Here is a 23149-nt window from a genome sequence, read left to right as displayed (position 1 = left end):
ATATTAAATTCATTTAAATGCTAAAAGAAATTAAGATGTATAAAAATACATTTATAAAAGTAAAATGGAAAGAAAACACAAATTACAACCCAAAACAGTATTTTTTTTAACTTGTTTTTCCTTTATGAAAAGGAAGCCACTAGAAAAAGGGATCATCTATTATGAAAAGGAAGCCACTTACAAAAAAAAAAAAAAAAAAAAAAAAAAAAAAAAAAAAAAAAANATGAAGTGAAACCCAAATTATGCATTATTCATCATGTTTCGTACAAATCTACGATTATAAACCCTCTGCTTACTCCTAGCTTCTGGACTTCATAAACGCATTCAGTTTCGAGTTTTATTAATCTACCATTCACATCCTCGGCAACTGTATTTGTACAAGAAAGATAGACACGATCTGAAGAAAATTTTTCCAACTGTAAATTAAGTGGACAAGCCAAGCTACCAGTACCATCATTATGATTAGAAAGAACCGAATTCACAATCTAACTTTGTGTCGCTTATGCTTCATCCTGCCCTCCCTCTCTGCACTTGCTTTGTTCTTGTTGGATAGATTTACTCCACTCCTTTTTCTCAGTTCTGAAACCACAGCCAGCCAACCAGCCCAACCAAATACTCATTTCGTTCCGGAAAAGTACAAATTTTCATTACTATTACTTTCTTACCTCCTTACACTGTGCCTTGTCTCAGCGGTTCAGATTCAATGTGGGCTTCAACCTTGTTCTGGCTGTCTAGCGGCATGTATTGCGACATGATAGACATGATCTCCGAATCCATGTAAGACTGTCAAAAGTAATGCATCGGATAAGGTTTAGCTATCTTAGGACACAATAAATTCCTTTAAATGGTAGGTAATAGGTAATAACCCAAGACAATGCACAAAGACAATGCACAAAGTGGTCAGTGTTATACCCGCAGCCTATATTTGTAGAACATGTAACCGGCTAATCCCCCTCCAACGACAACTGCCAGAACCAGAAATACGAGGAGCAATCCAACTTTCGAACCACTTTTTTCTGAATAAGTAACAACAATGTGAAATGAATTGTCAACAACAGAGATCACGTTCAAGGGTTATTCATTCCTATATCTTGATTCCATCATTTTCAGTTAGGATGGATATATAAGACAGTAGGTGCATGCTTACCGATACAAATATCTTGGTCCTTCATGTATACTTGGTTACCGCTACACTTGCAGTCGTATCCACCCCAATTGTTCTTGCAGCTACAACCATCACACTGACAAGCAAGACGCTCCTTACATTCATCAACATCTGCTTTTTGCATTGCATGGTCCATAAAAAATAATAATAATAATAATAAATTAAAAATTAAAAATTAAAAAAATAAAAAGTAAAAAAAAAAAGCCTTCTAAACGCTCACTCTAAACCACTCTCGAATTCATTAAGAAACTTTGCAGTTAGTGGTTTTAGGACAAACCTTCGCAATTTTGGCCATCCCCTCTGAACCCAGATGGACACTTGCAACCGCTTATATCTGAATTCTTCATTGCGTAAAAACACAAGAATGAAATTGTAAGATTAGATAATGGTGGTAAGTACAAAACACACACTATTGCTTCTAGATCTGATAAATTATGATGGAAACAGCACTGAACTGAGCAAGCTGTGGCAGTTAACCCATTTTTAGTTTCTGACCAGCAACCACCATTGTTAATCGTGCACCTTGCAGGTCCATAGGCTGTTAAAATAAACAGCAAATGAAATAATTAAATCACTTGATTTAAAAAATAAATAAAAAAACTCGAAAGTGCCGTTGTATTAAAAATAAAGTAACAATTAATAAATAACATAAATAGAACATCAGTTGCCTAATTACTCCCTCCAGTCACAAAATGTTATTGGTGTCAATGAATTGGGGAGAGAATTTTGGTTTGTGGGAACAACAAAATATAACAGGTTTAGTTTACCTTCACAAGAAGTATAACCATCTCCTTTATACTGAACACCATTAACGACAGGGCACTCACAAACTCGTCCCCTAAATGTGTCCTGATCAAATCGATAACTAATGATTAATTTAAGATGCAACCGTACACCTTTGAACAGAACTTTAAACCATATATAAACATTCTTTTGTGAAGCAAGCAAATGTGAAAAATGAGATATTCCTTGTCTTGGTTTTTTTTTTAATCTTTATTTAGGTTTTAGGAAAATGGGGCTTTTCATAGAGTTTTTCATACTCTTTTCAGTTCAAAAACGTGAGAAACTGTTAAAGGACATTCAAATTTGCAAAAATAGAAAGTAGAAAAAAGTTAGAAAGATAGCCTAAAATGTACAGACAGGTTCATTTTTTACCTTGCATGCAGTTATGTTCTGTTGTGTGAGCTGCCAACAGCCACCATTCCTTTCGAGGCATTCATCGGTTTGAATATCTGATTAGGAGTGACATCAGAACAATTTGGAAGGGAAAAAAAATAAAAAATTAATATCTCAAGCTGATGGCCATGAAAATCTTGGACAATGAATTGAGCATAAATATGTACATGCATCAACCTGAAGTCAAGCAAATAGGAGGCTCCTCAGTTTCCTTAAATCCTGAACAGATAGCCTTCAGCACAGCAGTTCTGTCCAGTTTCCCTTCAAGCCCAAATGGTTCAAAGAAAAAAATTCAAAATCTTCATATGGATCACATATAAATTAAAACAACCGGCCAGCCACTAGATAGCGAACCTCGATACTGAACCTCATTAATCACTAATGTGGGTAAGATTGTAACATCACCACGAGCCCCATTGCCAATCTGTAATCAGGTTTGTGAGTCTATTAGCAATTATTTATACTGAAGCAGTACAGAATATCAGTGTTTGAAACTCCGGGATTATTTGCTATAATAAAATACAATGGCTGTTTAAAGAAAAGTAAGGTAAAAAACATTATGGTTACCTGCATTTCTTGCTCAACTTTTAGCACTTTATTCTCCACATCAGCTTCAGGATCGCCCATGCATTCATTAATCTTGTCAACTGGAAGATCTGCATCATTCAGCATACAGTTAATCAGGAGTTGCTTAGGTGTGTTTCTTCTTAATAATTTCATTGATAATCGTGACAAACTTGAGATCAGGATTCAAGTCAATTAAGATTTGAAAGTAGATTACGTACTGAGAGACTTCATGACATCCTCAGCACATTGCTTGCTGTATCTCTTGTCCTTCATGGAGCATCTAACATGAAAATCTGTAACGAAATCCCACCAAACCCAGGAGCGATTGGTCTCATTGGAAACTCGATGCACACAAAGTTGTCTGAGATTTTCATAGACAATGTCTTTGCCTTCATACCCAACTCCAAAATCTTGCTCTGGGTCTGGCGCACAATACCTGCCACGGTTAATGCACTGGGACTTGCATTGGCTGCTAAATCTGAAGGCCTCAGGGCAATACCAAGTGATGTAGTGTGGTGTGAACTGAGTGTAACCTCCCTTCTCCAGAATCTGAGCATGTCCCTTAAAACTTTTGACAAAATTCATTTGCTCATTACATCGACTACCACATTCGTCATTGCTGTTGGTCCAAAATTCGTACTCCACTCGGTTATCGGGATGGGGAACCGACTCTCTCCAGTCTAATCTGATGACAACATCTTCGCCATTCCTCACTGCTTCTTTTAGGCTTGTGCCGAGGGATTTCTCTATGAAAGCAGACGGAATTTGGATTTTTTCAATATAACTATCTGCTTCGGTGCTGTCTTCAGGTGAATCCATCGTTATTAGAGACTCCTCAATACTATCCATTACTAAAACTACAGCTGCTCCAGCCTGTTGAGCATTCCATACTTTCAAGGCAAAGTAGCAATCTGAATTGAATGGTCAGAAAGAAACCAAGAAGTTGAAATCAGAACAAACCATTCCTTTGAGAACTCTCCAATCAAAAAATCAGACACAGAAAATTGAGAGTGGGATGCAGCATATTTGATGTGAGTTGTCATTGAGTTTGTGCTTGATTTTGATAATACAACTTAAATGTCCAAGAGGGAGAAGGGTTTTTTTTAATGAAAAAAAAAGTCAAACAAATGGAGCCATAAGCCTTGAGAAAAAAGAAAAAGAGAACAGAGTAATAACAATAATTTGAAGATTCAAAGTCAAAGTTTCCAGGCCCTAGAAATGATCTATGGATCGTAAGTAAGAATGAGGAGGAAAGTAAAAGGTATCATAGCCGGCATCTGGATAATAAAGTCAACAAGAGGCGTAAAACAAAATAGGCAGATATCGTTGGAAACATCACATTGCTAGGCAGATGCATTCGATTAAATCGAGAAAAAAGATTATGGATCCCATTTTGTTGATATTAGATTCTCGTCTATTTCAGTTTGTTTCTTAGTGGATGACACAAGTGTAAAGGAATTCAAAAATTAAGAAATCAAATTGAAACCCGGATTCCTATTAAGATTATAGTTGGGAAAAGAAAAGGAATACAAAAGAGTTGAAATCGCAGTTTCGCTAAAAAAGGAAAAAGGCGATTCAACGGCATTAATAAGAGAAGGTGAGTAGATTTTGGTTTCCGAGTTTAGAATGATAAATGCATAGAATGAGAAAAAGAAGAAGAAAAAAAAGAGATACCTCCACGATCGAGGAGAAGGATGGTAGGGCGAGAGGTCTTGGATTTAAAAGGCTTATCGCCGTCGAAGGGAAGACAGCCGAAAGTGCCTTTCTGAGGATAGAAAACAGAGCCGACTATGAATCCGCCGTAGTCGGGAATCCCAAAGTTGGCTATGGCAGCGTCATGCTTGGACTTGAGAGAGGTGGGAGAGAGAACGGAGACGCTGCTCTTCTCGACGACGAAACGGGCGTGGACATGGAGATGAAGATGAAGTGGGAGTAGGAGCGCAAGGAGAAAAGTGAGAAGAGGCATGGTGCAGAAGAAGCAAGGGGAATGGAATGGAGATGGGATTGGAAGAAGAAGAAGAAGAAGAAGAAGAAGAAGAAGAAGAAGAAAAAGAAGAAGACGAAAAAGAAGAAGACGAAGAACGGGACAAGGCAACCAACTGAATAGATTATAGAAGTGGAGAGAGAAGAGGGAGTTGGTTCAGAAGTGAGAGAGAATGGTGGGAAGGATCAACCATACAAGAGAAGAAGAAGGAAGACTTGGTTTGTTTGCTTCTATTTGGGGCAACTTCTTCCTCTAACTAAGTAGACTTCAAGGAAACGTTAATGATTTCATCACTGCCAATATATATATATATACACACATATATATTAATTGTTATAAAATAGCAATGCCTATATCGTTTTTTGCAATTTAATATTAATTTCATCAAATCAGGTTCATGTTAATATGCTACAATAAATACTCACTAATCTGTTAAAATAAAAAATATTAAATTAAAATAAATATTTCAAAATTTTAAATTTTGAAATAAGTTTAGATCTAACATATTGAAATCAAAATGGAATTTAAAACCAAATTAATTTTTTAAATATAAAAGTGACAAGTGGTGTTAGTATTAATTTATCCTATTTATTCATTTTAAATTTACTTCTTTAAATAAGTTAAATATGTGTATATATAGCCAACTATTTTCTCCCCTTTTGGAATTATATAAATGATTTATAATCCAAACTAAACTAACTTCAAATTCCACTGCATACCATAATGATTTAATGTGTTAAATGTAGCATATAATAAATTTTGAGTTTGAATCTGAATTTTCTACCCGTTTAAAACTAAAATTATATTTTCATGTCGTTTTATTGCATTAAAGATTGAAGTGTAATAGGTAGAGTTGTTTTTTTTGCAACCCAAAGCTTGTTATATAGAATCAAAATGGATGGTTATATATAAATGAATATACTGAAAACAATATATTATTATTATTGATATCATTATAACCATTTAATAGCAAATAGATTCAAACCTTTAAATTGTCAAATCACATACTTCACATGCTTTTATAGAAAAAAATCTATTTTAAAAACAATTTTATTTATTTTGACCAAGTAAACGGAAGAGACTTGGAATAAGAAATTGTCAAATCAACAAAGTCTACACACCATGACAAGTTCAAATAAAATCAATTTAAAATTAAATATATTTTATTGTTCTGGTAATTTAAATTTTGTTTAGAATATACTAATTTTAGTTTTTGTATTTTCAATTTCAACTTCAATGTTTAAAAATTTTCAATGAAGTGATGCTGAAAAGAAAAGTTGTTAAAGTTTATTAATAAAGAAATAATGTGAATTTTTAAAGATATTTTAAGACATGTTAATTGAGAACATTTAAAATATTTATTTGGCATATAGAATTTTGATGATGCAACGATCGTTGAGTCAAGTAAGCTTAATAAATTGAATAAGAAAACACAATTATAGGCATATGTAGTTATTAAAAGTTGGTACACAGAATGCTTATGTTTTGGATACAAATTTTTATGTTCCGAGAAAAAAAAAAAGAAAAAAAAAAAGGTATTTCTATGTTGACCACATTAAAACTTGAATGCCATACATTTCTATTAAAAAAAGAGACAAAAATTAGTCTCTCTCCTATTGCATTGCTTACTCCTGATTGCAGAAACATAATCGTCGTGTGTTTCAGAGGTGGGATGATTTGGGATTCAGGAAGACGAAAACGTAAAGGGAGGGAGAATTTGACCATCTATCTCGCTTCCACCCCAAAGTTGAGACTTTGGGTTGAAGAAAAATAAAGATAAGAAGCTACTCATCCAAAATCACCCTACTCTTTTGGATAATGCCTTTTTATCCTATCCTATTAAATCATAAATAAATAAATAAATAAATAAATAAATTATCATCACAGTTCTCGTCTTCTTTCACAAAAACCCCTCCTCCCAATTTCAACTTCTTGCCATATTTATAGAAGTCTATCTATGCATTGGGTAAACTAACTCGACTCAAATAAGATATATCTTCAACACAGCCTATTCCAAAAATTATAGCGTGACAAATGAACTGAAATAACATAATATAGTACTATTCCAACAGAATATCTATCTATACTGGCCATTGGGGGAAAATGTACCCGATTCATCTCTCAGGGTTTAAATGTGGCGGTTCCTCTTGATCTTGCACTTACCCCGGCGCTTGGCCTTACCAACCTTGAATTTTCTTTTCGATTTCTTCCCAATTCCACCTACAGCCTTCAGTGTCGTGCTTTCACCATATCCATTCATCTCCACATCTGCAACACAAACAAAGAAATTAACACCTTCCACACATCTATTCTCAAATAATTCAAACCATACATAGAAAGGCCCAATGCTAATAAATACATCTGCACCACCACAAATGAGAACACAACTTGTACGTGATGTAACGAAGCTGGGTGGTATTTCAATTCCACTGTTAAGTGGGCACTGCTCAACTGCCATAAATTGTGTACCTTCAACAAAAGGTTCAAATTCCCCACCCCATGATGAACTCCAAGAAAAAGGAAAAAGAAAAAAGGAAACTTCCTTATATTCCTTTTACCAAAAAATGTTAAAAGGTTTATCATTTTTTGAAGGAGCCATCGTTGGAGTAAAGAAGACCTTGTGCAAATCACACTAAGGAGTCAATGAAGAGCTCCGCATTAGGACGAAAAGCAACATACCTCTTCTAAAATTTTAAAATCATAAGCTAATCTCTCAGATACAAGCACGTAGGAAAGCACAATAGAACACCAGGAATTACGCTTAGAATAGCACATGACATTTTCATTAAAAAAAAAAAAAAAAAACAGTAGAATCACAATCAGAAAGAGAGAAGGCTAAAAAACAGACATAGCCTCTTAGCAGGAAATACTTTTTTTGTTCATTCGGGATGCCTTGTGACGCTGGATATGGGATAGGAACAACATATGGTAACTTTCCCTCGGAAGTTGTTTAACGAACAAACTTGGATATTTCTGATCGGGAAAGCTTTAAAACCATTTTAATTCAACTGTCACATAAATTAACGTCGCAGACAAAACATAGATGGTGAAATAATAATTACGGGAAATAAGTAACTCGACACTTGAAAGAATTGAACAGCTATATGGCTAATACAACATTAGAAAGAAGTTGTATTCATCAACACCTATAGCATAAAATATGAGTTGAAAACAGAGAAAACCAAGTCTAGACTGTCACAAACGAACTTTCACAAAAACATTTTGATCTCCATAAAAAAGGAAACATAAGAATTGTATATTGAAGTTGGGCAACTATCCTTCCATATTACCCCTCTATTTTCTCTATTCCATCCAATTGTGGAAAATACGAGTGTGACATCCTGACTCCTGTTAACTATATGTATATTTAATCTGTTATTTCAGTTGCTAGCTTTCTGTTTAGTTCAGTGACTCTGTTAACCTCGTGATTTTAAGATTAGTTGTAATCTTCTTAGAGGTCGCCTGTGTGTAAATACTCTTATTCATTCATAATTAAAACTACGATGAATTATTCTATTTTTCAAAATCAAGTTTTAGAGCTAGAAATGTAGACTAGTCCACGAAGTGGATGGAAGCAAAGCCTCAACATATCAGGCCACAAAAGTGGGGGCTGTGAATTGCATGGAATTTATTCGAGGGTTGTCTCTCTATGTCTCTATCCCTCTCACCCCTCTGTTAACCGTACAAAGATTGTGCATTTGGATGACAGAATGACTTGGGTTACGATATTCGTCATGGGTTGAGTGAACAAAGCAAAAGAGGGCAAGGATGAAAGAATTTTCATATAATGAGATGAAAAACCACAACAATGAAATCCATAAACCTAAAGAATGAACATAGAGGAGCAAAAAGAAAGGTCTGCAAGTAATAGAAGGAACAAAGGGGATACCCATGGCAGAGTCGGCGTCAGTAGAAGCAGAGGCTGATGCGACGTCCATAGTAGAAATATTGGAAGTGAAAGGAGATGGACGCACGGGAAGCTTAGGGGCAGCAAGGGCAGCCTGTTGAGCAGCAAGCTTGGCTGCGTCTTTCTTGTCGTAAAAAGGGTCAACCATGTCTCTCCGGATGGCCCGCAGCCTCTTCTCTCTCTTCGATCTCATGGATTTCGCCATCTTTCTTCTCCCCGACGAGTTTCTTCGCTGTGAGTCTGAGGTTGCTTTGATGGCGTGGGCGACCAAGTTTAGGGGTTTGGGCGAATTTAGGGTTTATAAGGACCTCCTCTCTCTTAACGTTTGTTTAATGTTTGTCTCAAGTATTATTAAAAATCGGATTTTATAATTATTTCATATAATAAAAAAGAAAGTAGTATTTGTTTTAATAAAATAAAAATGAGTAATTGAATTTTGGAGTAAAAATAGTAATGTAAATAGTTGTTTAAAAAAATTATGAATGTAGATAATGATTTCAATATCCATTATACCAATGAATTAGTATAGGTTTTTATTTTGTTATGACAGGAATAGGAGGTGGTAGAATGAGATGCCATATTCTTCTTGCCCAATCTTTTTCTTTCTTCTTGCCCAATCTTTTTCTTTCTTCTTGCCCAATCTTTTTCTCCCCTCTCTTTTGTCACACCTGGCCGCTACCCTGTCTCTCTCACCACAGTTGAGAAACACACAGTCCCACCAACCCATTCGATCGACTATCGTGTCCTTTTGCTTCCATTCGATCGACTATCGTGTCCTTTTGCTTCCATTCGATCGACTGCCGGTGGTGGAGGAATTATCAAGTTGAGAGAATGATGGAAATGGAAGGAGGAAATAGGATCTAGAAGGGGCCTGTTTCAATCTAGAAGGAGAAAAAGGAGGGGGAAAGAGTGGGCAAGAAATGTGATCTCAATTTTGCCAACTCAGAGTCCAATGGTAAATAAACATAAAATTAATATAATCAAATAAGTAATGACCATGTATGTCGCAATTGAAACCTCAGCAACCAAATTAGAATTAACAAGTGTATAGTTAACAACAGGCCGAGAAAAGGCACCAAACCAAGTACGGGGAGTTTGTAATTGTAATTCTAAGTAAATAAAAAATATAATAAAAATTCGAAGATGTGAAAGGAACCAGGATGGATGATGATGTCATGCCTTCCCAATGAACTCCACATCAAATAAGAGAACTGAGTTGGGAGGAATGATACACGACCCTGCATACGCAATCAAGCCAAAACACCACTTTCAACTACAAACTCCTTTATCCAATTAATTAAAAGTAATTGATTTCATAACCCCCTTTACCAGTACATGAAAACAACCAGAAATTTCATCCTACCTCCTCTGCATCCAGCACCTCTCGCGCCATACCCTAGTTGTGGAGGAAGCTTTAGAACCCGCTTCCCTCCTTCACAAATCCCACGAACCCCATTAAGTGTCAAGGAAATTGATGTTTTAATTAACACCATTCCACTTCCATAGGCTTAACAAAATTTCCAGTTTATGTGGAAAACGTACCCGGAAGCATTGCTGGAACTCCATCGCCCCCAAGAATACCTTCATCCCAACCTTTTATAACCTGCACATTTTTACTTTACTTCTCCCAATTAATTAATATCCACTCTCTCCTTCCCATGTTCTTAAAATATATATAACTACATATATACCTCACCAACCCCAACTCGAAAGGTTAACGGCTTCCCCCGATTGTAGCTGCTATCAAACACCTTTCCGCTCTCTAGTTTTCCAACATAATGTGCCTACCAATCACCAATTTGTCACTTCACACGGGTATACAATACCACAATACAACAATACAACATCAATTCACACAGATTTATCAACTTTAATTTCAAATCATTGAATCTATGGTAGAGAACAAAGGGGTACGAGTGATTGAAGGCACACCTTGATTAGCTGTCCTTTCTCAGCCTCAGGGCCTGTCCCGACAACTTTATCGCAGAATGCAAGGCCCGACGGAGCTGTTGTGAATTCACATGGTGTGGCTTCAGCAGTTGCAGGCAATGGTTGTAGGAGAACGCTGGCAAGGCCGAGTAGGAATCCACAACCAATTGCTCCTCTTCTGCCGAATGAAGCTGGGCTCTCCTTCATTTCCAGTTCCTGAAGAGAAGAAGAGATTTTTGGGGTACGGGTGTAGGTAAATTTGGAGACTTGTTTCGTCGTTACACATTTATCAGGTGAAATGTTGTTGGAGCTGAGCGTTCTGGGAGTGGCAGCCCTAAATGAAATTGTCAGCGAGCTCATATCCAACAAACACTGCTCTCTAGTTTCAGAAGAAGATAAATCAAAACAGGATTAGCCTCCACCTGCGCACCGCTCATTGCTGGATAGAAGGTAATCGTATTCAGTGTGGGAAGCATGACATTGGGCAACGCACCATCAAGCGGGCCTGTTTTGTTGCGGCCAAACTTGGGCCACTTTGAGTCCACTTCTAAGAATTTGTGGTGGTTTTCGTTTATTTATGCTCGGCCCAACTACAACCTGTAGTTCTCGGTGCGTAGCTAGAGTTTATGGATTTTCTTATGTATCTACGGCTATTTACATCTGACCGGAATTATCATCAGCTGGCCAACTCTGGTTTTAGTTACTCACGGATCAACATATAGATGGAAAAGGGTAGTTCGTACCTGCAAGTAAAGCTAAACGAAGCAGGTCTAATTATGAATTAATGAAATTATGGGGAGTTCTCCCACGACCAATGAGATTCTTTTGGTCTCTTCGAACCTGGAAGTAGTTTTCTAATTAGTTTAGCCTTTCTTCTTGTTGTTGTTGTTCTTCTTCTTTTTCCGCTCATTTCCGTTTTCCCTGTGAGCCGCCCAAAGCTATTATTTACTTCCAACAAATGGAGCATGGCAAACAAGTTAATTAAACCTGACAGCTCGAGATCTCGAGGGACATCAAATTTCTATCATTTGGCCAAATTCACCAATGACATAAATACAAACAAAACAAGCCAAGGTTTGCTATGGTAGAGAAAATAATCGATCAAACAGAACAGACATGTAGGGAGGAGAAGCTCTGGTTCCACCAAGAACCTTTGCCAAACTCACATTAGCATGTCAATCTCGAATGGGCAAGAGAGCAGCAGATCAAGCCATGACCAGAAAAGTAAGCGCGCCCGCTTAGCAATAACCATCAGTCAGCAATCATCCCCCAATATTGTACTAATTGAGGCCGCGCCCAAGATAAGATCACGCTCTTTTGTCCATGTAAAATTGGCAAGGGCTGGCATTTGAGAAGCTGTGCACCATTGCAGACTACAGATTTATTTCCTCTACAGTTGCTCCTCAGGAAATTTGCAAGGAAGCAGATTACAAAACACCAGTGAGAGTAATTTGTAAAGTTGACCATATCAATTACTATTCTAATTCGAAAAGGAGTGATGCAATTATAGGCAGCTATAATCCACTTCTGATAAGGCTATACGCCCTAACCTTCCGCACATTTTGGTTCAGTAAATTCCTTATCTTTTCTGCATCATCCCACTTTTCCTCTAGAACATACAAATCAGATATAAGAGAGTAAATTCCACCATGATTCTCGGGTTCTAACTTGTCCAGTATCTGCTCAATAACTCTCTCAGCCATGTCAAAGCTTTTATGTTGCTTACAGGCCGACAAAAGAGAGCTCCACACAATGATATTAGGTTCGAGTCTCATATTCTTAATAACCCCATAAGCTTCCTCCAACAATCCCGACCTACCCAGCAGATCAACCATGCAACCATAATGTTGAATCCTTGTTTCTAAGCCATATTCTTCAATCATGTTGAAATATTTGCGGCCTTCTTGAACAAATCCTGCATGAACACAAGCACTTAAAATCCCAGTGAAAGTCAATTCATTCGGTTCCACACATTCATTCCTCATCATCTCAAATAAATCCAACGCCTCCTTGCAGTAGCCATGCTGTGCCAATCCACATATCAGAGCAGTCCAGGTCCTGACGTTCTTTTCAGACATCAAATGAAATACCTGGCAAGCGTACTTAAAAAATCCACACTTGGCGTACATATCAACCAAAACTGTACCAAGTTCCAGGTTTAGTTCCCACCTATTCTTGACCACAAAACCATGAACTGATTTGCCAGCTAACAATCCTAAAGAGCCCATATAAGCACACCCTTTTAAGATTGAACCTACCGCCATCTGGTCGGGAGTTATTCCAATAACTATCATATCTTGGAAAAGAAGCAAACCACCCCTGTAATTGCGGTTGTTAACGTATGCAGCAATCGTGGCGGACCAAGATGCCAAATCTTTTGATGGCATCAGATCAAACAGTTGGCGAGCTCTGTCTACATCCCCTGTCTTGGAATACCCGAAAATCATAGTGTTCCAGGTAACAGTGTTTTTGTGGGGCATTTCATCGAACAACAAACAAGCAAGTTCAAAGGAGTTCAGGACGTACGCATAGAGTAGGGATGTAGCGACAAAGACATGGGTAGTGAAACCAAGTTTAGTAATATGGGCATGAAGATGGTGAAGAATGGAGAGGTTGTTGGAACGAGCGCAGGCTTTGAGCACAAACAGAATTGAGAAGCTGTCGTGAGGAACGGATTGGCGGTGCATCTGGGAGTAGATAGCAAGAGCTTTATGAAGGGAGGGAGCATTTCGAATGCGTAAAGCCCAAGAGTTGAAGCCTTTGGCGAACAAAGCAAATTGACGGCGAGCAGGATTGAGCAAGTGAGAGGAGCGACTTAAGAGCATAACTTGCGTCGTCTCGGCCTCGTCCGTATACCATATATATATATATAGTTTTAAAAGGAAAAATTTGAGGAGAACTTGAACCCTAAACATGAAAGGAAAACTTTAAATTTACTTTTCCATGTATGTTTTGATTGATTATTATAAACATCATATAAGAAATACAAGTCCATTCATCTATTAATTTAACTTCAAAAGCTTTTAAATAAACTTCAAAATTGAGCTCTGGAGTTCTTTTATTTATTTGTTTTTTTTCTTGTTGATAATTTGACCGTTGAGGAAGGCTTAACCGTTTTTGTTGGAGATAAAATTTATTTATTTATTTATTTTTGAATCAAGTAGAAAAGATTTTGGCATATCAAATCTTGCATTCCTTTTCCTAATACGAAAAAACAATCCATTCCATTATAAATTATGATTCGTATTTCTAAATCGATCCGATATTTTGCAGGCACGCCCAGCGATAGTCGGGATCGGAACATCTAATTCTCTGCCCTTCTGAACATCCGCTTCGAAAGTCCATCGCTTCAAAACTCTTCCACTGCAACTCCTACTTCGCCACGCTGCTTCCACCACCACTTTCTCAATAGTCATGCCACCAGGTTCCACTTTTGCTTTCCGCTCTCATTCTATTTCCTTCCTTTCAATCTCTCATCAATGTCAAATTTTGCTTTCCATACTTCCGTGCAGAGCTCCCTGGTTATTACTATGATGTCCAGAAGAACAGGTATTTCCCTCTCAAGGGCCCAATTCCTGGTTCTTCTCGCACTTCCTCCTCCTCTTCTTCAGCCCCTCATCACAAACGAGCTTCTAAGCCCACCCCGGTGTGTATTACTCTACCTCTGGATACTACCAATTTCACCTTTTCTGTTTAGGATTTATGCTTTTCAATGCGTATTCTGCTTCCCACAAAATTTCCGTGCTTAGTTGCTTTATTAAACACGGTATCTGACTTCTCTATCACTCGAGGCCCTGAATTTTGCGGTTCCTTAGTAGTCGTGGGGCAGGACTAGGGTTCGTAGTGCTGACTTAAATCTGGGTCGAGTCAGTTTCCTCTTGGAGCGCTTTTAGAAAGAAAAAAAGAAAAAACTGTCAAGCGTTTGGGGGCAGACCTGGGCTTTAAAATAATATTTTCAAAAGCTCATTATTTGGCACTTATTTTTATTTATTATTATTTTTTTTTTTTTGTATTTTCTTCTTATCAATGAAGTTCCATGTTTCCACAAACCAGCCTCCATTTTTTCCTCTCTCCTTTTGGCCCTTTCTTTCTCTCGTCTTCTCAAACAAAACTAATGAATAACAACCTTCAAATCTTGATGAATGAGGGCAAGGTAATAATTGGGGACGACTAAAGCCGTTTTTTCTCAGTGTGAGACCTTTTTGGGAAGGTTTAGATTGGTGTTCCCTTTCAAACTGAAACATGGAGGAGTTGGAAGCTTCTTTCTCGTCTGAAAGAGGTGGTCTTTGGTTTTGAGAGAGAAAAAAATACCTGGTCCAAATGGTTTTACGGGCTTTCTTCTAGGATAATTGGGGTGGTATTACTATTACTATGCTATTGTTTTCACTTCCTTAGGTTGTATACTTCGAGGACTAGTGCATTTTTCTTAGTTGGTAAGCTAATGTTTCATGATAGTCCTCGGTGCTGTCATGTGATAGTTTTGGCCTCACTTTAGAAATTATTTTATCATAATTAGGTACTTGATATCAATACATTAAAAAACAACTTTTCCCCTACAGATGGTCGATTCATGTTCGAAGGCAGATTTAAGAGCCGTGAAGCTGATTCAAGCCAGGGAGTTGTATGGTAATGTTATTGCTTCCAGTAAAGGAAAGTGGAACTTCAAGGAAGAATTCCAAAATTTACTGGCATCCAAACCTGTGGTATGTTCCTTATCAACGATCGTCCTAAACTTGAGAGCACTTGTTCCAATTTCACTTAAATGGAATGTCGAATTAGGCCTTAATATATTAGTTGAATTATTTTATTGATGTTTGTGGTGGAAACCACATAAGAAAGAAGGGTAATCTAAGCGTTATGAGGAAGCTCTTAGCTTTGGACATCATTTTCCTTCTACTTTTTTATGAACTGGTAGGTTTGGGCTATGGTAAATAACTAAATCAGTGTAAGATAGTGATTGTTTTGTTTCCATTGAAGACCCTTCAGAAGATGTAAAACTCCATTTGGTTTTATTCTTTAAATATCTTCTAAGCAATCATCATGTCGTTTTTCATTGTTTTGCCAAACCAATGATATCCTTCAGGAATTTTTAATGTATATTCTACATAGCAGAATATTTTTCTGTTTCTTTATTATAATAAGTTGAACAAGATATTCTATGCAGGTTTGGAAATACCGAGGAACTGATAGAATGGGGGATAGTGCTTTGCAAGAAATACCTATTAATGTGCACACCCTGGAGGGTCAAATGGAATCTACTGTTCTATTGACGGGCAATATAAGTGGCTCCTTGAGGTATTTATGGAGTTGCTCTACTGTGTGAATGCATTTGTGCTTGGACAATGCAAGAGAGTTTAATCTTTAAATCCAGTTTTTTATTAAATGGTAATCAATTCAGATTAGTTTTGTTTGTGTATGTCCGGACCATTTGGTTAGCTTTGTGTAAAGTTATGTGTAAAACAGTGTGAGGCATTTTTTGTTGGGTTGGATTTTTTTTTTTTTTTTTTTTTTTTTTTTTTTTTTTTTTTTTTTTTTTTTTTTTTTTTTTTTTNAATATGGACCAAATAGAAACCTATAAAATCTTAGGGACTAAATTGAATAAAGCCCAAATGATAGGAATGCTTGGTGGGTGTGTTAGTTACATAGGAGAAAGTAAAATAAAAGTGCTAGAATTCAAAAGAATTAAGGAATAGTTTCAATTGTTGCCTTGTTTGAAGAGTTCTTGGTGGAAGTTCTTTTAGTGGGAGTGTTAGAATTTTTGTCCTGGAATTCTAGGGGGTTGTGGAATTATTCCAACAAGAATCGGTTTGAAGAATTTTCTGTTTTACCGTTGTCCTAATGTTGAGAGGATGTGTGCATAATGAGTAAAATTTGGTTGAGATTGCCAATGGTGTTTTGTCTTTTTTGCCATTGGAGTTAAAGGAATAGTTCCAGCTGTTAGCTTGTTTGAAGTGTTCTTGGTGGGAGATCTATTGATGTGGATTCCTTGGAAAGGTTACTCATTATAAGGTCCCTTGCATGAAGAGTTGCTGGTGGTTAAGAAACATTTAATACATCGATGGTGGAAGGTTCTTGAAACTTGATTCATTTAATTTTGATACCTTGGAATAGGCAGTGGTGGACTGGTAGTTAAAGTCTTGTATGGGTGTTTCTTTGGATGTCACATCGTCTTATTGGGTCATTTAAAGCTGGCTTTTTGAATTTTTACAGAATCCAAGTGCCTAGTTATGATTCTTTAGATTCCTCTACTGTATTTAAGGAGCAAGTTGTCATCCTCATCATTCTTATTGATATGGCTAGAAGTTTCTGCATTGACAGCCTGTTTTAATCAAGAGATTTTCAACAAGAATAATAATCCTTGGTCATATCGGTTTGTTTCTACTCGTTTGAAGGCATTGTCTTTGTGTGTTCTATCCAACCTCTTTCTGGACAGTCTATTCATTATTTTTAGTCCCATTTGTCGTGCTTTTTGTTGTACTCTTTATTTTCTTATTACTCACTCCTCGTGGAGTTTGTAACTTTTGAGCATTAATCTCTTTTCATTTCATCCATGTAAAAAATAGTTTCTCGTAAAAAAAGAAAAAAAACCCCTCTTGCATTTAGAATGTTTCATTTTACTTAAATCGATACTTCGGTTGTTTTTTTTTTCCTTCCATGAAGTGTTTAATCCTTAGCCTTTTGCTTCGAGGACCTTTATGTCTTATTGATTAACTATTAGTGCATCACTTGCATTTGTTATATTTCACTTTACTTAAATAAATATTTTTTATTTTTTTCTTTTTCATAAAATTTGATCCTGAATTCATTCCTTTTGATCTTTATGTCTTATTAATTAATTAGTAGTGCATTACGATTCAATGCTTTGAATTTCTAAATCTTGCAGCTTTTTTGGAGTTGGAGAGGGTGATCAGCATATTGAGCGTGGAGTAAACTGTTGTCCAGAACTTGTTTGGCCATTGGCTGGAGAAAACCAAATGGTTAGAGAAGTTCCTGGAGATATTTGGCAACTTTCTGGTGCTTCATTGCAAATGTCATCGAACATATCTAGTATAAAGTTGTTTAAGAAGCGCTTCCCTTTGGTCCATGATGATGTTTCTGATATCCAACATGCACTGTATCCTTTCATTTTCTAGATTTCTTTTCCACTATTCTTCTTCCCCCGGCCCCATCTGCAGGGGGGTTGGGTTGATAAATGCCTTTATTTTCTCTTTTAGTGCCTTAACTTGAGGAACCAGAATAAGTACATTGGGATCTGACTCATCTGGTGGATCGGTTTATGTTCTTAATCTTGTTGAACCGTTGGATTTTAATCGAAGCATTCCTGTCATTAGACGAAGGATACACGAGGTTGCTTCTTTCAATTGTTCCATCTGGACGGCTGATTGTGAATCCAGTGGAGGTAGAGCTGTGATCGGTATGTGTTTCTTTTGGTCCCTGTATTCTTATTATCATGCTGGATCCGGATCCTTAACAAATGCACCATATTCTAATATTTGAGAGCTTTTGTGCTTGCTCCCCATATATTTTTGGCTATGAGGTTCAACAGATTGATTATATGACATTACTTCCATTGATATTTGTTTGTTCTGTTTGTATATGTTATAATCTTTAAAAAACACTTTCCTACGCTATGGAGATGCATGGTTCTGGTTATTTATTTCTATTTGTGGTGTTTTGCTCCATTTGGTTTGGCCATTTGAACCAAAAATTGGCTTGAATTAGATTCTCTCTCCCCCCCNCCCCAAAAAAAAAGAAAAAAAATCAACAGCAAACCCTGATTTTCTCAGAAGATTAAGGAAAAAAGTTTATGATCTTCCGTCTTCCCAAAATTCAGATGATTGCTCAGGTTGGGAGTCCAAAGTTCATTTCTCAAGCTGTAGAATCTAATAAGTGAAATTCGGCCCTGAAGAAATCCTTTTTATTCATGTTATTTAACATTCATCTGAGATTAAAGAATCTTCGTAGATTGCTCCTTATGGTGTTATTGACACGGATAATGGGTCTAAGATCAGTTTAAGTAGTGTACAACTTGATCTACAACCTTTTGGTAGTTTGGTGGATGATATTGTTGAGGATTCTTACGAAGCAACCTTGGATATGTTGTTTAGGATTTCTTCCAAGGAAGAATCTGTTTCCCATTAAGACTTAGTTTCACCTCATAATATTTTTAGTGCTAGCTCTTCTCCTCTAACCATTTGGCTAGGGTTTATATGATTATATCTATCTCCTCAATTTTATAGGATTATTCTTACTGGTGACTTGCTCAAGTCAAAAGCTAAAATTATTTGGCTCAATGCAGTGAGGTGCATTCTGTGGGAAATGAATGTGGTTGGAGAGATATAGAACTTCCGAAGATGTTGATAAAAACTTTTCCACTCTTTGGGAGAATATTGTTCGTCTCCTCTTCCTTGGTTACTTTTAGGTTCTTGGATTACCCCTGGGGAGTTTAGCAGATTGATCATTTTTTTAACCTTTCTTTAACTCTATTACACGAGCATTTTCTTTAACTGTGACCTCTCCTTGATTCATACATATTCAAGGAACTTTTCTGTAGCTCCTTAGGTTTAGTAGGCTTTTGCTTAGTTTTATCCAATCCATCCTTGTTATTGCTTCTCCAAATGTGTGTATTGAACTGGGTCAGTGTGTGTATGTTAATTCACGTAGAATAAATTAAGAAACATTTTTATCCCTATAGATGGAAGTTGGATATTCTACACGCCTGCATAGAAAAAGAGCTGATTTATGCATTTGTTCTTTGAGGAAAGAAGGCTTTGGTGAGTAAAAACAATCTCCAAGTCATACACAAGCCTGGTTGCAAAATGTTTTAGAAAAGGCAGTGGCTTCGTTTGAAGTAAAGTGAATTTTAGCACGCCCTACCATTGTCATTGATATAAGGCTTTAAAAGAACAATGGAGGATGCGAATAAAACCTTATATTTCATCTCTTCTTGATTTCCAACTAAATTTTCTTTGTCCTAGTGTGTTTGATTTCCAACTAAATTTTCTTTGTCCTAGTGTGTTTTTTAAACTGGAACTAGATCCTATTGCCAATATGGTACTTATCGTTCTCAATTATAATCTTGAATTGCAGTACCATGAACTTGATTATTGATGAGCAGATACGGGAGAGGAATGTGTCACTGGATTCTCTCTCTCTCTCTCTAGCGTTCTAGTCTCTAGCCCATTCTCTGTTAAGTACTTATCATGCAACTCTTTTGGTTTCTGCAGGGACGAACATGGGAGCTGCTTCAGTTGATATGGAAACCAGCAGGATATCATGGATCTTACATGGTAAAAGCGACATTTTTGCGCTACAACTCATTCATTCGGTAATTCACTTTGTATGCCTGTCATTTGCATTTAAAATCCCAATAATTAGTTCTTTTGGGCCTTTGCATTCTATTCCTTTGCTTGTGTGATGTGGAACTGTATCTTATATTAATTTACTGGATAACCTGTTGCAGGAAAATGTTGTTCTGTGTGGACTTAGAAATGGCATGATTGTGACAATTGATACTCGTGAAAGACAGGGAGTATGTAAAAGACTTGTAAGGCATAGAATTCCTTACTTACCCGTAGATAGAGACTCCAGAACGTCTTCTCAGCAATGGTATAAGGTAAATAGCATTTATATGTTTTAGAAATTTGTGTTATATTTTCAAATCTCAATATGCAATGTTTGTTTCCTGGTGAAATAAATAATAAAACTTATGAGGTTTTGTCTTAAGATATTGAAACTTTTAACCACTGTGGATTGGCTCAGTCTTGTAATCCAGATGTCTTTATAATCATCCGTTTAGTTGTGGGATTTAGTTATGGTAACCACCTAAGTAAGATGTCTAATATCTTATGGGCTACCATTGTCATGTTGTACAATTAGATAGTTCGTCCTTAAGATTACTGGAGGTGTACCAAACATTATGCACACCCGGTAAAGGTAGTACATATCGTCTTCTTAATTATACCCAAAGTCTTGGAGGAAGCTTCTCAAAAGTAAAAAACTTAGAATGATGAATGTTGTCTATGTTAACTCCTTTACGACTAAAACCATGGATAAGGTAGGAAAACTTTATTGAACAGGAATTTAGGTAATAGTTTGTGATTGTTGAAAAGTTTTACATGCTGAAAAGCTATTTAATTCCGGTATGTAGTAGCAGTTTCTGTCTAGCGTGAATCTGAGTAGTAAAATTCTCAGTAATTTCAGTGAATTGTTCATGTTAGGTGGCTAACATCCCTCCCCCCTCCGAACCCCCAAAGTGTACATTTCATTTATATCTATCAAATTTGCACACATGATCTCTGCGAACTTCTTGGAGATGTGCTTTTTTGGGTAATAAAACTATATATGACGTTTTGATTACTTTTCCATGCAGCTCACTGGGAACATTTATCCTTCTTGTACGGTTAAAATGCCTTCTTCCATATCGAGGTAGATCTCTATTTAAATTCATTTCCTTTGTACAAATTTAAAATTCTAACAGTTCTCTTTCCCCTTCCCCATTATCCACTAGCTTGGTGTCGCTTCAGTTTGATGACCGATATTTTCTGTCAAGCTCCATGGATGGATCGGTTAGTGTGCACTCTTCTTTAAATTGTATGTTGAAAGGTGGTAAATAAATATATGCCTGTGTAACTAATTACTGTGTCATTGAGTAGTTAGAACATCGATGAAGTTTTTATTTTGATAGAGCTCTTAGCTGAAATATGACAATGGTTATACTTAAGGAAAATTGTAAAATATCAAACAATGGGAGAGATTTGGGTCTCTTCCCTTGATACGAGCCCACTTTCTACCTTCTCCTCCCATGGTTCGCTCTGCATATTATTAGATTTTCCATTGAGAACATGAAAAGAAACCAGTGCTCAAAGAATACTAAATTCTCCGGAGAGTGGAAAGCAAGAAAAACTGAAAATTTCCTGTTTATTAAAAGGAGCCTCTGGGGTTAGCATTTCGTTTTTTAGAAATGGGGTTCAAGTGGATGGAGTGAGGGAGCAAGCCATATCCCTGTCATTTAGGAACTTGTCAACAGTCTTTGTGGTCATGATTTGACGGAAAGAGCTAGTGTTCTCAGCCCCTTCATCCAACCATTTTGTATTATAAAGTTTCTCCTTTGAAAGTTAAGTGGATAGAAGTTGGTCTCCCTTAAAGCCTCTTTGTTCCATGTTTTGATTAGTATCTTCAACCCTCTTAGTTTCTGTTAAAAACTATGGCTCTGCCAGCCTTGAATTGTTTTGGTTGCCTCCAATCATCCACAACAGTACCGAAAGTGTGATGCTGCAGCCACATATTTTCAGTTTCCAATCTTGCAAGTCCTCTTCCCATACTTAACAAATTACTCCTTATGTCTTCTCTTCACGCAAAGTTTCCCTCAGTTGGCATAACCTCCCTACTCACCGGCGTATCTATCCTCCTGGCATTGATAAAATGCATCGGGGGCTTGTTTTTCCTGACACATTTCTGTGTTGTTCTCATTTACTCATTTTAAATTCTTTGCCTGCCGGATTCATGTTTGTACAGGTAAGACTTTATGATCATCGCCTTATCCAGAGAGGTGCTGTACAAACCTATGATGGGCACGCAAATTCACATACTCGTATACAGCTTGGAGTTGATCCCACTGAGACGTTTGTTGCATCTGGTACTATCATTTTAGTGCAGGCTCAATATTTTTATATTCAGAAATCTCGTGGGTACTGGTAAAACTAGAGTTTCCACTAAACATATTCCGGTTTTAGGTGGAGAAGACTGCAACTTCCGTCTATGGAATATCAAGTCTGGTAAACTTATCTTTGAGGATAAGTTTGTTGATGCTGTCCCCTCAACCATATGCTGGCGAAGGGCTGGAAGTAATGCTCGCTCTCTATTGTTTCTTTCGTCTTTATACGCTTCTTCTACTATATTGTTTTCTATTGAACTTCTTCCAGGATTTCCGAGAGAGCAGAATGGATACCTAGGCTGTGGAGATCATAGTTCGGGAGCATGGCTTGGGTCACAAGGAGGACTTCATTATGTGAGCTTTCCAAGGTCATAGGTGAACTTGCACGAGGATTTCTGGCCAGCTTTTCAAAATCATCATAATTTAACCTTCAACCAAGTTTTGCTTTTACTTATATATGCTTCAGTCAGGAATGAAAGTTACTCAGCGGATAGGTCATCAGCAGCTTTTTTATTATTGTTTTTATTTCTTATTGCAAGGCCATCAGCAATTCAGTTGTTTAATTTACCTTTTCTTCCAAGGCATTGTAAATTTTTTTTGGCAGAATCATGTTGGGAGATGCATAGGTTGTAAATCTATACATATAAAATTACATTTTTGCATTGTAATATTCATATAAAATTACTTTTCTAATCTCACTTGTAATTTCTTAATTCATTTAAAAATGTCGCTCTTTCCTTTCTTAAAATTACTATAACCTAATAC

General features: G+C 36.8%; 5 protein-coding genes across 7 annotated transcripts; 1 reads left to right on the top strand and 4 right to left on the bottom strand.

Annotated features, from left to right (window-relative positions):
• Window positions 1-224: 224 nt before the first annotated feature.
• Window positions 225-5196, bottom strand: LOC111804280 (vacuolar-sorting receptor 6-like). Its single transcript, XM_023689028.1, has 13 exons — window positions 4583-5196; window positions 3127-3819; window positions 2909-2997; window positions 2696-2765; window positions 2519-2602; window positions 2321-2397; window positions 1933-2014; window positions 1621-1703; window positions 1443-1506; window positions 1148-1276; window positions 913-1016; window positions 666-783; window positions 225-579 (listed from the first exon to the last, which is right to left on the bottom strand). Exons 1-12 carry the CDS (start codon window positions 4872-4874, stop codon window positions 670-672), a joined length of 1881 nt encoding a protein of 626 aa, XP_023544796.1. The 5' UTR covers window positions 4875-5196; the 3' UTR covers window positions 225-579; window positions 666-669.
• Window positions 5197-6747: 1551 nt separating this feature from the next.
• LOC111804285 lies at window positions 6748-9134 on the bottom strand. The gene is made up of 2 exons (XM_023689034.1): window positions 8782-9134; window positions 6748-7160 (listed from the first exon to the last, which is right to left on the bottom strand). The coding sequence occupies exons 1-2, from the start codon at window positions 9002-9004 to the stop codon at window positions 7021-7023; spliced, it is 363 nt and encodes a 120-aa protein (XP_023544802.1). The 5' UTR covers window positions 9005-9134; the 3' UTR covers window positions 6748-7020.
• Window positions 9135-9779: 645 nt separating this feature from the next.
• On the bottom strand, window positions 9780-11200 carry LOC111804283 (peptidyl-prolyl cis-trans isomerase FKBP13, chloroplastic). Of its 3 annotated transcripts, none has more exons than XM_023689031.1 (5): window positions 10732-11200; window positions 10491-10583; window positions 10342-10402; window positions 10129-10231; window positions 9780-10037 (listed from the first exon to the last, which is right to left on the bottom strand). In XM_023689031.1, exons 1-5 carry the CDS (start codon window positions 11086-11088, stop codon window positions 9998-10000), a joined length of 654 nt encoding a protein of 217 aa, XP_023544799.1. In that variant the 5' UTR covers window positions 11089-11200; the 3' UTR covers window positions 9780-9997. The 3 variants fall into 3 exon arrangements, with proteins under 3 accessions (XP_023544799.1, XP_023544801.1, XP_023544800.1); XM_023689033.1 differs by having other exon boundaries at window positions 9800-10037; window positions 10163-10231; window positions 10732-11198; XM_023689032.1 differs by having other exon boundaries at window positions 9963-10037; window positions 10135-10231.
• Window positions 11201-11694: 494 nt separating this feature from the next.
• Window positions 11695-13573, bottom strand: LOC111804282 (pentatricopeptide repeat-containing protein At5g66520-like). Its single transcript, XM_023689030.1, has one exon. The coding sequence runs from the start codon at window positions 13551-13553 to the stop codon at window positions 12243-12245; it is 1311 nt and encodes a 436-aa protein (XP_023544798.1). The 5' UTR covers window positions 13554-13573; the 3' UTR covers window positions 11695-12242.
• Window positions 13574-13847: 274 nt separating this feature from the next.
• On the top strand, window positions 13848-23074 carry LOC111804281. Its single transcript, XM_023689029.1, has 13 exons — window positions 13848-14152; window positions 14241-14374; window positions 15288-15431; window positions 15893-16023; window positions 17612-17842; window positions 17964-18142; window positions 19956-20056; window positions 20192-20344; window positions 21101-21156; window positions 21239-21296; window positions 22246-22366; window positions 22464-22574; window positions 22653-23074. Exons 1-13 carry the CDS (start codon window positions 14143-14145, stop codon window positions 22757-22759), a joined length of 1536 nt encoding a protein of 511 aa, XP_023544797.1. The 5' UTR covers window positions 13848-14142; the 3' UTR covers window positions 22760-23074.
• The last annotated feature ends 75 nt before the right edge of the window (window positions 23075-23149 follow it).

The sequence above is a fragment of the Cucurbita pepo genome, chromosome LG10 (assembly GCF_002806865.2).
Source record: "Cucurbita pepo subsp. pepo cultivar mu-cu-16 chromosome LG10, ASM280686v2, whole genome shotgun sequence".
NCBI lineage: Eukaryota > Viridiplantae > Streptophyta > Magnoliopsida > Cucurbitales > Cucurbitaceae > Cucurbita > Cucurbita pepo.
Note: the sequence above shows the minus strand (reverse complement) of the source record. Positions and strands in the feature narration are given on the sequence as shown.

Bases quoted from the DNA above. Each gene is read 5' to 3' on its own strand.
- LOC111804280 (XM_023689028.1), bottom strand. From the start codon at position 4,874: ATGCCTCTTCTCACTTTTCTCCTTGCGCTCCTACTCCCACTTCATCTT. The intron at 2,603-2,695 runs GTTCGCTATCTA...TTGGGCTTGAAG, and splicing joins TAATGAGGTTCAGTATCGAG to GGAAACTGGACAGAACTGCT. The intron at 1,507-1,620 runs GTTCAGTGCTGT...TACGCAATGAAG, and splicing joins TAACTGCCACAGCTTGCTCA to AATTCAGATATAAGCGGTTG.
- LOC111804285 (XM_023689034.1), bottom strand. From the start codon at position 9,004: ATGGCGAAATCCATGAGATCGAAGAGAGAGAAGAGGCTGCGGGCCATC. The intron at 7,161-8,781 runs GTATCCCCTTTG...TTTGTGTTGCAG, and splicing joins TGACGCCGACTCTGCCATGG to ATGTGGAGATGAATGGATAT.
- LOC111804283 (XM_023689031.1), bottom strand. From the start codon at position 11,088: ATGAGCTCGCTGACAATTTCATTTAGGGCTGCCACTCCCAGAACGCTC. The intron at 10,584-10,731 runs GTGTGCCTTCAA...GGTGATTGGTAG, and splicing joins AGAAAGGACAGCTAATCAAG to GCACATTATGTTGGAAAACT. The intron at 10,038-10,128 runs GTAAAGGGGGTT...TTGCGTATGCAG, and splicing joins CTGGTTGTTTTCATGTACTG to GGTCGTGTATCATTCCTCCC.
- LOC111804282 (XM_023689030.1), bottom strand. From the start codon at position 13,553: ATGCTCTTAAGTCGCTCCTCTCACTTGCTCAATCCTGCTCGCCGTCAA.
- LOC111804281 (XM_023689029.1), top strand. The intron at 20,057-20,191 runs GTAATTCACTTT...AACCTGTTGCAG, and splicing joins CGCTACAACTCATTCATTCG to GAAAATGTTGTTCTGTGTGG. The intron at 22,575-22,652 runs GTAATGCTCGCT...AACTTCTTCCAG, and splicing joins ATGCTGGCGAAGGGCTGGAA to GATTTCCGAGAGAGCAGAAT.